The 14,736-nt window shown below is 45.6% G+C and overlaps 1 protein-coding gene across 1 annotated transcript in view; it reads left to right on the forward strand.

Moving 5' to 3' along the window:
* The window catches only part of ube2h (ubiquitin-conjugating enzyme E2H (UBC8 homolog, yeast)), a 10,573-nt gene extending 2,888 nt beyond the window's left edge, over positions 1-7,685 (forward strand). Inside the window, exons 2-7 of the mRNA XM_068755102.1 lie at positions 3,226-3,302; positions 3,513-3,587; positions 3,681-3,720; positions 3,871-3,923; positions 4,349-4,477; positions 4,576-7,685. Coding sequence (XP_068611203.1) covers positions 3,226-3,302; positions 3,513-3,587; positions 3,681-3,720; positions 3,871-3,923; positions 4,349-4,477; positions 4,576-4,700 — 499 coding nt within the window. The 3' untranslated portion in view covers positions 4,701-7,685. The remainder of the gene's footprint in view (positions 1-3,225; positions 3,303-3,512; positions 3,588-3,680; positions 3,721-3,870; positions 3,924-4,348; positions 4,478-4,575) is intronic.
* The last annotated feature ends 7,051 nt before the right edge of the window (positions 7,686-14,736 follow it).

Genomic DNA, 14,736 nt, shown 5'->3' on the forward strand with positions numbered 1-14,736 from the left:
CCCATCTGCCTCCTTGAGTCTGTATCAGGTTGATAAAATTAGCCACAGATAAATTAGTTGGTTTGCAATTTCCTCTAAATATCAACGTTGAAATTTAATTTTTTTGTTTTGTTTTTATGTCTTTGTAACGGCCAGCGCATTTATTTTCATTGAGTAGCTAATTAAACAGGCTTTTCAGACCCAGGCCATTGTTTACCCAGCCTCGCCCGAACGAATGATCGTTAATAATCTTTTTTTGTCTGTCTGGGTGTGTGTGTGTGTGTGTGTGTGTGTGTGTGTGTGTGTGTCGTCACCGGGCACGCACGTGTGCATGCATCCAGAGTCTCTGCGCCGTGTCTCTAAAATAGACTGTTGATGTAGTGAAGGCCTGAGAGGAGGAGCAGCTGAGGGATTCTCATTTGATTGCGGTGGGTGGGCTCTCATCTCTCACCAGAGAAGACAAAGAACTTGGCCTGCGCTGTATCTGCAGCTCTCCCGCAGGGACGTAGCCACCAGCTAACCTAGCATACCTAGTAGCCTGCATTGAACAGACACCCAATCTGCATTGCAAAATTACACCATAACGTGATCATTTCGACTATTTGCATTAGCTTGGTTTTTTATTTTTGCATGTTTTCATTTCGGTATTTTGAAGGAAAGGCTTTTAACATTGTTGGTCTTGCACGTGCAAATTGTGAATGACCTGAGACGACAGCTTTGTGGTGAGAATGTACGTGGGTTTGACACGTTGATCCATCTTTTACACAAGAAGGTAGCAAACGTGTGTGTGGACTCGTGTAAATGTTGTCCTCGTGATTTCAAAGCGGAGCTAATTAGCTTCCCGGCCTCCGACCAGCGAGTGCAGCGCTTTAGCACCGAGCAGACGTTTATTCGTGGCCTTTTTTGGACCATACGTCCATTGATATGTAAAACCAGCTGCAAAGTTTTCTTTCAGGCGTACAACGCGGTTTACCCCGAGTGTTTTTGCCCCCTCCGCTTGGGACTGTTGAAAGGATAGCTGTTAATTTCGATTCAACATTTTGGAGGCGATCCCTTCATGGAAAATGAAAATAGCGAAAGATAGCAGCCGGTCTGTTAGTTTTAAACTCGGTCTCGGCATGTTGAACTTGAAAATGTATCATGTGACCCAAAGTGCTCAGTTGATAACGGTCTAGTTTTAAAAATATATATATAATTTATGAGGCAGGTGCATTCATCAAAGAATAAGCTTAAATTTGTCGGTTTGTTTGCAGATTGCTTTGAATACAATGTATTTCGTGTGCTTCTATATAAGACATGCCTAATCTCTTCAGGAGTACGTTGTCCTACAGGTTATTATGGTATGTCACGCTCACAGCCAGGATGTAGCTCTCTCGTTTCCATTGTGGAATACAGAATTGGGGAAGTGAGGGTGCTGTGGGGTAAAAAAATCCTTCCACTGTATTCTCCGGTGTCAAATGACTTGAGTCTACCTTGCGTCTGGTGCGGCGTAATTCATAGCCTCAGTCCTCCGATGTGTCTTTTTCAGCACTTTGTCTCTGAATTGTATTTTTTTAATTTGTATTGGAATATGAAACACTGTCCTCCAAGTCTTCGGTGTTCCACATGGGTTTGAATTAGTCCCCACTGTATTCTCTATTTTATACCCCGCCCCCCCCTGTTATTTTTTCTGAACGCCATCTTGGACTTTGTCATAATTTGTTCCAATATTATGTCTTGTTTTTTGCCCATTTTCGGTAAACGCGAGCAAAGAGAGCATCCCCGCCGCCCTGCGGTCCACGGCAACGAGGTCGCTCTCGTTGGCAGACCTGCCCGCCGGGCTGGATCAACATTCAGCAGGCTGTAGTCTTGCCTCTCATTATCTCTGCATCGCTATCCCTTTGCCTCTCCTCGGGCATCGCTCTTTCTATGTTTCTCCATTTTGCTCTGCATCGTCTCTTTCCTCCTGTTCCAGCTCCCAGTTTTTTTGCTGGCTGACCTTTTATTTTACCCTCTTTTCATGTTCCCGTTTCCCCCTCTGGCTTTTCGGGGAGGTTGCGTTCTTCAAGCAGACTTCTCGCTAGCCTCGCTTTCCCAATCTGAAACGCTGCCTGTTTCCTACAAGACATACAGACTTGATGCCCTCCCTTTCCTTAACCGCAAAAGAAGTCGGATCAGTATGTGCTGTAAAACTAGCTGGTACCTCCCTTTTTACCAGATCATAAACATGTTATTCCAAAGTGGGAGGGGGGGGGGGCTGGGGGGAGAACTCAAGCGTGCTTGACACAGATTTTTTTTGAGTACAGTTTATAATTCCTTCTCATGTTTGTTTTCCATACTTGGGAAGCGGCTGGCCAAGACGGAGATATTCTGATCTTTGGTCGGATGAGGACAGCAAAGACAGACGAGTCGCGTCTAGCCCGCAGCCGTAAATACCGTTTTTACTCTTCAGCCTTAAAACGTGCTTTAGGTTCAAAACAAGGGAAGCATTGAACTTACGCTTGGATTAACTCTGTCAGTGCCGTTAACGTCGAAAGACCCGTTTTACGTTCACTGCCAACCCTGATGCAAACCGTCCTCCCGGGGCTTGTGGGTAATTTGTTCTTTCTCGGGCTCTGCGTCGATGAGGCCGGAGATTTCCTCCTCCCGCCTGACGATGACGCGCTTCCTCGCCGAAGCGGGGGATTCAGTCTGCCACTTCGTAGAACCCCGACCCCGGGCTTAAAATAACCTCCAGTTTCATTTAACCCTTCGGGCGTCTGATGGGATGTACACGCTCAATCAGGATACTGTGTGGCGTGGAAAAGTGATTTTCTTTTTTATCCCATCTGTTGTACGTTACGCGTCTAACGCGTTTCACTCTCGTGTCTCGTGTTGTTTTTCTCTCTCTGCTCACGGGGAAAGGAAATCCTTTCAGTGTCGTTGTGTCGTTTTTTTCGGTAGAATAAAAATGATTGCCGCTAAACCGTCCAGCAGATTTAGGCTGAGAGGACGACAGGTGGACGCAGTCTGCAGACCTGGGCTTGTGAATTCTTCGCATTCAATCTGGGGGGTTGTCAAGGCAACGTGAAGAATGACGAATGAGCCTGGAATTATCGATTGCCATTGAAAGTGAGCCGGTGGAGGCCAAAGGTCAGAATGGAACAAACCGCAGATGAGTTTCCGTTCCACAGAGGCCAGATTGTTCGTAATCCTGAATTGTCCGGTGGTTTGTGAGTGAGGGCCTCTGGTGGTCACGTCAACGTATCGCCCTTAACAGCTTCGCAGCATCGAGAGCAAGCACGAAGTCACCATCCTCAGCGGACTCAATGAATTTGTAGTGAAATTTTTCGGACCACAAGGAAGTAAGTGCCTCTCTTTTTCTGACTTTCGGTTTTCACGTGCAGTCGGCGTCATCTGTCCCGCTAAAACCGCTTCGATTTAACGCTAGCACAAAAAGGAAAGGGGGTTTCGACCCGGTGTGTGATGCTTAAAACTGTAATCGTGTGTGTGTGTGTGTGTGTGTGTGTGTGTGTGTGTGTGTGTGTGTGTGTGTGCGCCCTCCTCGTTCGCAGCACCATACGAAGGAGGTGTGTGGAAGGTGCGAGTAGATCTTCCCGATAAATACCCTTTCAAATCGCCATCGATAGGTAAGAGCTCTGCTGCCACATCGAAGCCATTTTTTTTATATACAAGTTCTGCTGCATTTTGCATTTTCTCACCTGCACCCCCCCCCCTCTCAGGATTCATGAACAAGATTTTTCATCCCAACATTGATGAAGCGTAAGTATGTTTTAGTCGTCTATTGGAAGCCTGATTTCCTTTTTGCCAATGACCGCTGCCCGTTTGAATGCCCGGTCCCGCCACACGCCATCGCATGCAGGTTACCTCCGGCTTTACCGCTCGAACTCTCCTTTCTTCTCGCTTTCCCAGGTCAGGGACGGTGTGCTTGGATGTCATCAACCAGACATGGACAGCCCTCTATGGTGAGTAACCCCCTGCCCGCTGCCTGCTGGTGGCTATATTAGGTTTCCCCCGGGGGGGGGGCTCTGTGTGACGATGAATAACACAATGCAACATGCTGCTTATTATTGTTTTTGAGGAAACGGAAGAATGGAACGATCTATATGGCCTAAACCTGAACATATTAATGCTGCACAAAGTTTCCCCTCCAACTTTATTCGGCACAACAGTGCCACCTTGGGGATTAGAGCAGAGTTGCAGGTTATTCTCCTTGTCCCCCAGTCCTGAAAAAGGCACATGATAAATTGAAACAGAGAGAAAACCGAGGCCTGCTAGCAGGAAAGTGTGGCTCAGGCACAATTCAGACCATTGTAGAAACGTATACATTTATTTTTCTCATGTCTTCTTGGTTGATGAAACGGTAATCCAACATTTTGTTTCTCTCCAGATCTGACCAACATCTTTGAGTCGTTCCTGCCCCAGCTGCTGGCGTACCCGAACCCCATCGACCCCCTGAATGGAGATGCCGCTGCCATGTACCTTCACCGGCCAGAGGAGTACAAGCAGAAGATCAAAGGTCGGTGCCGCTGCGTGTTGATCCCCCAGACTCCTATATGTAATCCTGCTGGCTGTTTATTCTCTCCTCTCTCTCTCTGTCTGTCTGTCCATCCACAGAGTACATCCAGAAATATGCAACAGAGGAGGCGCTGAAGGAGCAGGAAGAGGGAGCGGGCGACTCCTCATCTGAAAGCTCCATGTCCGATTTCTCAGAAGACGAGGCCCAAGACATGGAGTTATAGTGATGGGACCCCCCCCCCCATCTTGCCCCCCTCCTTTAACTCCCCACCCCAACCAACAGAGACTATATTTGATTTCCTAACCATGATAAAGCAGACTTATATTATTCATATTTAAACAAGTTGATTTTTTTATTATTATTATTATTACTAAACAAGAATTTTTATGGATATCTAGCCTTGTGGTGTGTTTGACCCCCCCCCCCCCCCCCCCTTGTGTAGCCGTCCTACACAGATGTGGCGATTGCTTTCGCCATTCTCTTTCTGCCAGCTCCAAACTTTTAAGGTGTGTAACGTAAATCCATAGGCGGGAAGGAAAACATAATCCCTGTGGTTGAACCTCCGATTTCCCTTTAAAACATGCAGTCAGTGCTGTAATATAGACCTTCGACTCCGATCTGAATCTCTACTTCCTTTCTTTTTCCACCGCTGATTGATTCTGACCGACGTGTTTTTGTTTTTTCCGGCTGTTCTGCTTTTCCTACCCGGTGGCGCAGTTTTTCAAGCCCATCCCGTAGTGAGAGACGGCGTTTTTTTTTAAAACACAAAACTGATTGATCGTTTTCAACACACCGAGACACCCAGAGATGAGACGTTTTTCCACGCTTCTTGTTGACCTGCTGAAGCTGCCCGTCTTCACATGCCTCTGCGCGTTACAAAATACTGTGCGACCAGGTCAAGTCTCGGAAAACAAATTGATCAGCGAGGGTCGGCGATAACGGGGCGACAGTGACGTTGTCCGTTTATTGCAGATTTTTATTTTTTGAGAAAGGTGGGGAAAAAGTGTTAAAATGAAGCTTCGAGTTTGTGTAGTATCAGTCCTCGCATTCCGCTGTTACCTGGAGTTGTCTTCAACGCATGTCCCGATCTCCATGTCCGCTACCTTTTTTATTTTTTTTATTTTTTTACAAAGTAAGAGCCCAAATACGTGACCTTTAGGCTCGTAGCACTTTGGAAGTGAATATTCATTTCAGCTTTGTGCGTTTGACTTTAGAAAAAGAAAAGCGCCTCTGTTTGTTCAATCCACGATGCAGATTTGGTTTGGGTGAGATTTGATTTCTTGCACCTACCTTGTACCGCTGAGGCTAACGCAGCAATGAGACTACCTAGAAACCCCCTTCCATCCGCAGTACCAGACACTGGTTGTTGCTCCTCCGGCGGATCACGGACCCTTGACGGGAGATCCAAGGAATGACCCCGACGCCGGAGGTCAACTCCATCCCCTCCGATCAGCGACTCCCTTTTCCTGTGCCTCATCACAACGGAAGGTGGAAGCTACAGCTACAGCTACGTTTCCAAAAGCCATGAAAGTCAAAGATGAACTGTAAAAGCACATTTGTTTTATTTCGACGCGCCCTACTCTCATTCTCCTCTTCCTGCGATTACCCCCCCCTCCCCCCCACACCTGTGCGTGGGATTGTTGGACTCTGACGGCTCAGGTTGTGAAGTGCCGATCGGTCCCGTCTCGCGTCGTTCATCCCGTTTTCATCCAGGATGGAATCATGCTCAGGATTGTCAACGACAGACGGTCCCGCTGGGATGAACGCGGACGTGCTGCGCTCCAGATTTAGATAGTTACCTGATGAAAGTAATTCAATCATTGCTGATCAGATTGATTTTAGCTAGTCTGTTGTAATCTGTAAAAAAAAAAAAAGATACTCCATAGACATGCCTGCTTGTCCTCTGTCAGACGCAAACTTGTACAAATGAGTGTAAGTGGTCTCAAACTAGGATGGAGTGTGACCTCTAGTGGACGCTGATGGATCCCAAACAGAACAACCCCCCCCCACCCCTTCAGTTTGGCTTCAGATTTAGATTAGAGACACTTTCTTCATCTGTTTTTTTTTTTTTTTGCCTGTTTAAAGATATGGGATCAATTCTTTCATTCTGCCCACCGCCCTCTCCCTCCCTGGGGGGGGGGGAAGGTCTGCTTCTTTTATTCCATCCCTTTTTTAAATATAGCAGCATTAAAAATGTTTTTGGTAATCCACAGTTTGAGGCTGTGTGAGCATCTTACATGTGTGCAGGGGGTTTGTGGCGATCCTCATCCAGTCATGCAGAACAAGCTTACAAACTGTATGCAGACCCCCCCCCCCCCCCCGACAATGTGGTTGTCTCTGCTCCCTAAGATACCTATAAATGTGTATTTATTTACTATAAATACCTTTTTTTATATGGTCAGACGGCACCACTAAGTTATGTCTCGGCTAAGTTATCTCACTGACATCTTGATTTTGCCTTTTGATGTAAATCAGGCAGGAATTCTGATTCTACTCGACTGTTTTTTTATTATTTTATTTTGCAGTATTTTACTTGAATGCAGAAAATACAGCATATCTGAGTTGAGCATCGTGATAAAGTAGCATATTTCTGTTTTTCCAGATCGAGACCCCCCCCCCCCCCCCCTCAGACACACACACCTGGCTGAGCGACTGGACTGTTATTCATCCATCGACGGGATGTCTGGGGTCCATCCTCCTTTTTTTTTTTTTTTTTTTTATCAGCACCCCACTGCTGTAGCATCGCCTCCTCCTATGTGTTGACCGTCTCCTTGTGCACTTTGCATGCTTCTGGTGGGGCGTGGGGGCTCGCTCGGTGCCCCCCTCCCAGTCTTTCTTGTGCTCATGTGGATTTGTGCTGCGGACCAGCCCGCTGCTGCCACCAGGGGATTGAGCAGACACACACACATACACACGCCGTTTTTAATAGAACCTATGTATTTGTTACCTAGTGTGTGATACTTGAGGGTTTACAAAAAAAAACAAAGTCGAAGGGTTTATATTTTTGTTTTGGAAAGTCCAACCTTGGTCCTATTTTTATCTCCCGCTTTGTTTTTGTTTTTTTCTTTCTTTGCATTGTGGAGTGAGCATGCTTGTCTTAAGGACAAAATGCTCTATTAATAGGCTTATAACCTCATAAATAGTTGTGTATAAAATAAACTGTTATAACTTCTTTTTTTAATAAAACATTCAATGTGTGTAAATGCTGTTTGGGGGGAAATATTTTCATTTTTTTATTCCTGCAGTTTCGAAAGACGGCCAGGCGAGGGCGCTGCCACACCAATCCTTTTCTCTCTGCTTTCTGACCCCCCACCCCGCCATACTCACAGCAGGGGGGGGAATAAATGCTGCGACATAAGGCTGTTTAAACCCCTCTCTGGAAAATGTATTCTGTCACGCAGCAATCTGCCTTCTCTTCCTCTCCGTCGTTATTTCTCCGCTTCTGCTTATTCATTTTCCGCTTTTTTTTGTTGTTTATTTGCTGCAACAACCTGAATAAATACAAATTAATTCAGTCTTGAATCCAAGCAATGTGACGCTTCCAAATCGTTCTCATTTATCCGAGGCTGCCTGAACGCACCGGTGATCGTCGTGCGTCCGAGTTTAAAGAAAGGGTGTTCAAAGCGCGTGAATGAAAAGCAACTTATAACTCTTCTGTTATATAAAAACATCCAATACATTTATGTTTTTCTAGATATTAAATCTGCATCGTATTTGGTGCAAGTTTTTTTTTATTTTTTTATTATGACTTATTTTGTAGCGGAAAATAGAAATGTTTAAAGTAATAACCGAGATGCTTTTGTCCAAATTAGCTTTCCCGTTTTAAATACTAACACGTCTTTATATATAAAAAATAAATAAAAGTAGAAGGCGCAAGGACTGGAGGAAAAAAGGAACTCTGCAGCAGAACTGCCATCGGTGAACCTTGACCCACAGCACTGAGAACCTGCGACTCCCACAGAATGACGTCACAAGGTTGTTTCAACCCACTGCTGGAATCAAAGCTAATAAGGAACTAAATATTATCGGTACAAATCAGCATATATCTTAATTTCAGATAATATTTTTTTTAAAGGAGGATAAAAGGATGGATGGATGGAGAGAGGAGAGGACGAGGCTGTCTGTCTGTCTGTCTGTCTGTCTGTCTGCTTCACGGCCCTCCTGACCTGCAGCAGCAACCCGAGACTCTCAATGAAATATTTAAAGCTTCTCTTTTATCCGCAGTGCAGTTTGGTCAGGCCGAACCGCGGGCCCCGCATGACGTCATGCACCAGCTGTTCCATTGGTCGAGCAGGGCGGTCAGGTGACCTGCGCCGCCGTGGCCTTTTATCAGGCATTACGAAGCCCCGAGGCGTCCCCGTTCTGCTCGTGATCGATCACTGTCGGCTGCGGCGATTTCCACACACTCCACTCTTGTAAAAAAAATAAAAAAATAAAAATCATCCCACCCTTTTTTTTGTGTATCCACCCAAATATTATACACGCTGATTTCAAAATAAAACACCTGTGGAAAAACGGCCCCTTTACTCGTGTGGCAGTGAACTCCTCCTGCGTGGGATTACAGGGTTCTCTCGGTTTACATGTGTGTGTGTGTGTGGGGGGGGGGGGGGGGCATATACAGTGATCCCATCTTTACTAATATGACCCGCTGACTAACACCGGCTAACAGAGACCCTGCAGGTATAACATCATTTATGTCTTATTTTCTTTACAGTGATTCTTATTTTACATTTTCTAGCCCCTTAATAAAATTCCCTTATAAATAAACAACAGAAGCAGCATCAGTTGGAGGCAAAATTTTATTTAATATAAATACTACAATAATGATTTTTTTTTAAACACAAGAAATTAGGATATTATCCCTCAAATGTTTTTCTTATTTTTTTATATACGAATCATTTTCCAGTCTATTTTTTCCTAATTGATTTTTATTTATATCCGGTTAGAATAATCTGAAACCGTCTGAATAATTTCGGTCCAAATGTGATTTCTTTGAATAAACTATTAATCTTGTATCAACAGATCTTTCCATTCTTCTTGGAGCGCTTTGCGCGCTGGTTTTATGGCGCACTTCCTTCCATCCTCTGTAAAACGAGCATCAGAATCGTGCCGCATTATTATTTCATCCGTCCTGGCCTTGGATCCCTTCACGGGAGAGACATGGACGCGGTGGGGGGGGGGGGGGGGTCAAAAAGAAGCGCGGCGTTCACCCAATCCCTCCGCTGGCACCGGCGGCGTGACAGCCCAAAACCCCAAATGAGATGTTTAAAACATTCATCGCGGAGGCCATGCTCATCTCTTTACGCGTCCCCGCGGCTTCTCGCACGGACGATCCGCGCCTCCGGTTTCAGCTTCTCCAGGTGGAAGCCGCGCGTAATTGGCGCTTGGAGCGGCTTGGATGAGGCTCCGGTGACGGTGAGACGGTGATTGATTTCATTGTCGCAATCCACCCTGAAAAGAGTGTAACCGAACCCGGTGCCATCGCCTCTAAATATTAGACGAGGCTCGTGCACCGGGCCGGTTATCAACAGCCGGTAAATGAGCTCCGCGTGGCCGCGTCAGCAGGTGGAACGCGCCCTCGTGTATTTAGGGCGTCTTTAAAAGGCCACCTCTCACTTCAGGTTAAAGCAGGGGGGGGGGGGCCCTCCAGGAGGACGAAGAGAGACAACGAGGCCCCCAGGAGCCCCCCCCTCCACCGAGGACACCACGTCATCAGCAGGTTGTATATGATTTTAAGGATATAACGAATTAACTCCTACCATAACCAAATAAAACGTTCCCACTAAAGGCATTTATTGCGTGTTACGTGATCTGCACGCGCGCAGCAGCATCGAGTGCGCGCTTTAAATGCGGTGTTTGATCATCATTAGCCATCTGGACGTGGGTCACCCGAGAACTGCAGCCTCGACAACATCAACCGACTAAAACTAATCCCGGAGAGGGGGGGTGCGCCTTATATATGCGATAAACCATATTGTATAGAGGGCATTATCTATAATGCACGTCCATAAAGGGGAGGGGGGGGGGTATGGAATATAAATGGCAGGTTAATCCATATTTATGTCATTTTGCAGGAGACGGTGTTCGGTCTGCCGGTAAACTATTGATCCATGCGTAAACCGCAGGCCTGCAGGCCTCCTCTCTGCAGGATAAGGGCCTTTCAGGAGAGAGAAAACGAGTGCGTGTGACATTTTAATGGGCCTTCATAAGTAGCAGCAAACGTCTGAATAGCACAATTTAGACTATAACATATAAAAGTGTGAAATGTATCTAAATGAAACGTTAAATTCGTCTAAATGGACACAAGCATGAAATAAAGTTCTTAAAGGGCAGGCTAAGATTTAGAGAGGCAACGCCTCTGTCGTTTGATTTTTTCCTTGTTAGAAAATAAAATGATCCGGATCCTGGGGACAGTCTGAACGGCAAGGGGGGGGGGTCTTGGTCCGGTTTATTCCAAAGGAAATAGTTTAATCCGCGGGGACAAAACCAATCATCCACTGGATCGGACAGTGGCTGCATAGAATCTCCCTTTCCCCCGTGGAGATCCACGTTATATAGTCCTCAGTGTCCGGTGTTCCCGAGGACCCTGAACGCAGCCTTTGCGGGAATCACACGAGCTGTTTGGATTATTGCTTTTGGTGCCGGTGTGATGATTGAAAAGTGTTTTTCTGTCCCGGCGACTCGCAGCCTAAACCAGGCGGAGACTCAAACCGTGCGTCGATCCCAACACAGTGAGCTCTGAACCATTTAATGCGTATTTGTTTTCAAAGGATTTAAACGTTCATAGTACATTTTGATGTCTCAGATTAAAAATAGCTGAGGGCTGATTTTAGTCTAAAATGAAATATTAACATGTCTTTCAAGAGGTTTAACAAGTAGCGCGTTTTTTTTTTTTTTTTAATGTGTGTCTGCGCCTTTAAAAAAAAGGTGCGCAGAGCACCTTTCCTTTTCCCAGTGTGTGCAGGTTGGACGCGCAGGTAAAAAAGGGGAGGGACATAAAAAAGAGAGAGAGAGGGAGGGAGAGATGGGGGTGGGCGGTAGGAAGGAAAGGAGAAGAGCGCAGGGCTGGAATTGACATTTGATACTCAGGAAGTTCACGACGCCGCTTGGATTTCTTTTGTTTCATTGTGCGGTCCTGCTGCGGGCGACGCGTTAACGGAGGAGCCGGTAAAGATAATGAAAGGCTTGAGGACGGTCATGCCTGATGGGGCCCGTCCGCGGCGCGCTTTGTAGCTTCAGGTATTTGCGCACAAAGCAGCGATGGAGTCCGAGGAAGGTATGAAATGAATTTTATATTTTGCACTGAAGAATCAGTTAGAATGTTCATTTCAGGGTTTTAATTTTTTTTTTTTTTTTTTTTAAAGGTCACAGAGAGAATTCAAGTTTTTCTGATATTCATGGCGAAAAGAAAAGAGGAAAGTTGGGGGATGGAAGTCGAAAATATTACTCTTAAAACGAGGTGCTCTAAGCGGGTTAACATGTCTAAAAAAAATAAAAATAAAAATTCCAAAGCGGCGAGTCTGACCCGATCATGGATTTGTTTGGAACGAAGCGTTCCATTAGTATCACATTTAAATCCAACACGACTTTAAATCCATTCCCCGTCAAGGTATTCTCTTGTGTTTTATTCACGTTGCACCTGCTTTATTCCAGGGATACCAGGGAATAGCCTCGAGTCGCGTTTAGGAGTCTAATCCTGCGGATTAATACTTTATTTTAGCATCCTGTATTTTTCACCCATCCAGAATAAGATGTAGAGAACTTTATGTAACGATTCTGCGGGCGGCGGGGGACTGATAAAAAAAAAACAATAATCTATAGGCTGTAACTGCCACACCACTGTAGGATTATAAATAAAGATATTTTTACGTTTAAAAAAAAATGCTGGAAAATCAGAAGTTTCTTGTAATTTTTTTTAAATAATTATTTATTCCCTACAGGGTTATTTCTGACTTTTTTTTTTTTTTTTTGTTTAAGAAAAAGCGCGCAGTGGCTGCGAGGTTGCGCCACTGACGGCGTTGAAGTCGCGCTGTGGGATTTGGGTGATCAATCCTCCTGAAATATCCGTGAAGTTGAGACTCCCGACAAATGCGATTAACTGAAGGCGCTTTGGAGCTGCTCCGAATTAAGCATGGCGGAGACAAAAGGCAGACCATGCTGCGCAATGCTCACCTTTTAGCAGGATGAATAACGAAATTAAATGAAGAGGGCAAATACTTGTATAAATATTCTCTTAGTAGCTTTTAAATCTTTTGTTCTTCCGCAACGCATGAATCGATTTTGTGCCTGCATTTGTAGAAATCCCTTTAAGAAATGATGCCAGTGTTGTTATTGTTCACTAGATCATTAAACTGTGAATGTAAGCCAAATAATTACTGTGAAAACCTTTCAAAAAACATCCAATCCTTTAAAAAACATCCAAAAAATCTAGTATTTTCATAGGAATACAAAAACTATAGTATTTATACAGGAGGAAATAAAGAATCCACATGAAGAAGCCTAATTAGAAATATTAATGTATACACTCGTATATCAGTAAATGGATCGATGTAATATAAACCTGTTTAGAGATTCTTATGCAGAAAAAGTAAAATAAAAATGAAACTTCGGTCTGAGCTAATTACAGAATAGACAAGCAAGACGAGAGCGAACCTCTGAAGGGTACGGGCTCTTTTTGACTTGGCTTTTTGCTTTTTATGGTATTGATTTCTCCAGGAAATGGCAATGGGAGTCTTGCTCAGGGAGCCATTTGGGCGTCTGAAGAATCACTTAGTACATGGTTTGATGGCTGGAATCAATGGAAGCTGCGCACACTGCAGGCCAGCCCCCCCCCCCCCCCCCCCCCATGTGATGGAGCTAATGGCTGAAGCAAGGGTGGGGCGTCCGAAGACGGTTAGCTGCTCCGGCTCAGATTATCTGCAGGGCAGAAACGTTTTTGACGACAGGTTGAAGGTTGGGATGCAGCAGGGGGGGCTAATACTGTCTTTTACGACTTCTGTGAACTTTCATACTCTGTGAATGTTAAGCCGAGAGAAAGAGAGAGTCTCGCACGCTCATTGGAAAAGCATTAATAAGTTGTCCAAAGTCACGTCGGACTGCGATGGCGGCCATTTCCTGGGATACAGCCGGCTCGATGGAAGCCTTGAGACATAGTTCTGATCCCAATCTCAGCCTAAAAGGATCTGATGTAGTTCATGATTTAAGTGACTTCTACGGAGAGTAAAAAGCTTGCAGTATAGATTGGCGAACAATTTGTGTCGCTGCAAAGGCCGAAACACGGACTCGCCACTGAAAACGGCTTCATCTGGTATAAAAGTTTAAGTTGTTTTGGTGCTCTTGAGTCATTTTTGCATCTTGAACATTCTCCAAAGGTTGTTGGGAATGGGGCGCGGCAGAATTTCTCTGTTCTGCAGCAAAGTGGGTCGATAGAGAATCCTAAAGATGCTAGGATAAAGACGAATTCCAAGGTCGAGTTTGGGGCGTCACCCATTTGGATGCTTCGGGCGTTTACGATTAAGGACAGAGCCGGGATGCAAAAAAGGATACCGGGACAGTTTGTGTAATTAGCCAATTAGCTACGGACGTTTTCCTCGCTCCTAAGACCCCGCCCAGACTTAAATTTAGCCTCCCAGTTTGAGACGCAGCAGCCTCTGACCCGTTACTCTGTGTGCGTCCTTTCTCTGCAGTGCAGTAGATCTCCGGTCAAGTTGCGTCACCGCGGCGCCGTAGACTTATCGACGGTTTCGGCCGCTCCTCTTCTTGTCGCATCTCCTTTTCCCCTTCAAGGCAGTTTGTTTTTGCCCTCCTCCCGAGGCTCTGGGCGTTGGTGGGTTTGCATCGTTTGGTTTCGCCGGCCCGACCGTCTTCGCTTGCTGATGCGTAGATGGATTGATAATGACTCCTGTTCTGTGTATGGCACTGGTAGAATTCACTGTGAGAGCTCACTATCAGTGAATTACCATAGGGCCATAAACAGAGCAGAGAAAGAACCGCTTGAGGATGCCCTTCCACGGTGGCTCACTGTCTCTGCGCTTGTGGGTGTGGCGGATGTGATGTAATGCCTCTGGTGCAGTTGCACGAACTGCACACGTCTCCCCCCCCCGGGGGCGCTTTGATGTGCCTCCAGAACAGACGCTTGCATTTCTTCTTTGCCCATTTTGGCACTAGCACATTTTTGCTTCTGTATCTATACTTTGAGCAATCATGTGTAGTGCCAATATGGGACGAGACGGACTTCCATCACTTTCTGCAGGATCGTG

This window comes from Brachionichthys hirsutus, chromosome 22 (genome assembly GCF_040956055.1).
Source record: "Brachionichthys hirsutus isolate HB-005 chromosome 22, CSIRO-AGI_Bhir_v1, whole genome shotgun sequence".
In the NCBI taxonomy this organism is placed as follows: domain Eukaryota; kingdom Metazoa; phylum Chordata; class Actinopteri; order Lophiiformes; family Brachionichthyidae; genus Brachionichthys; species Brachionichthys hirsutus.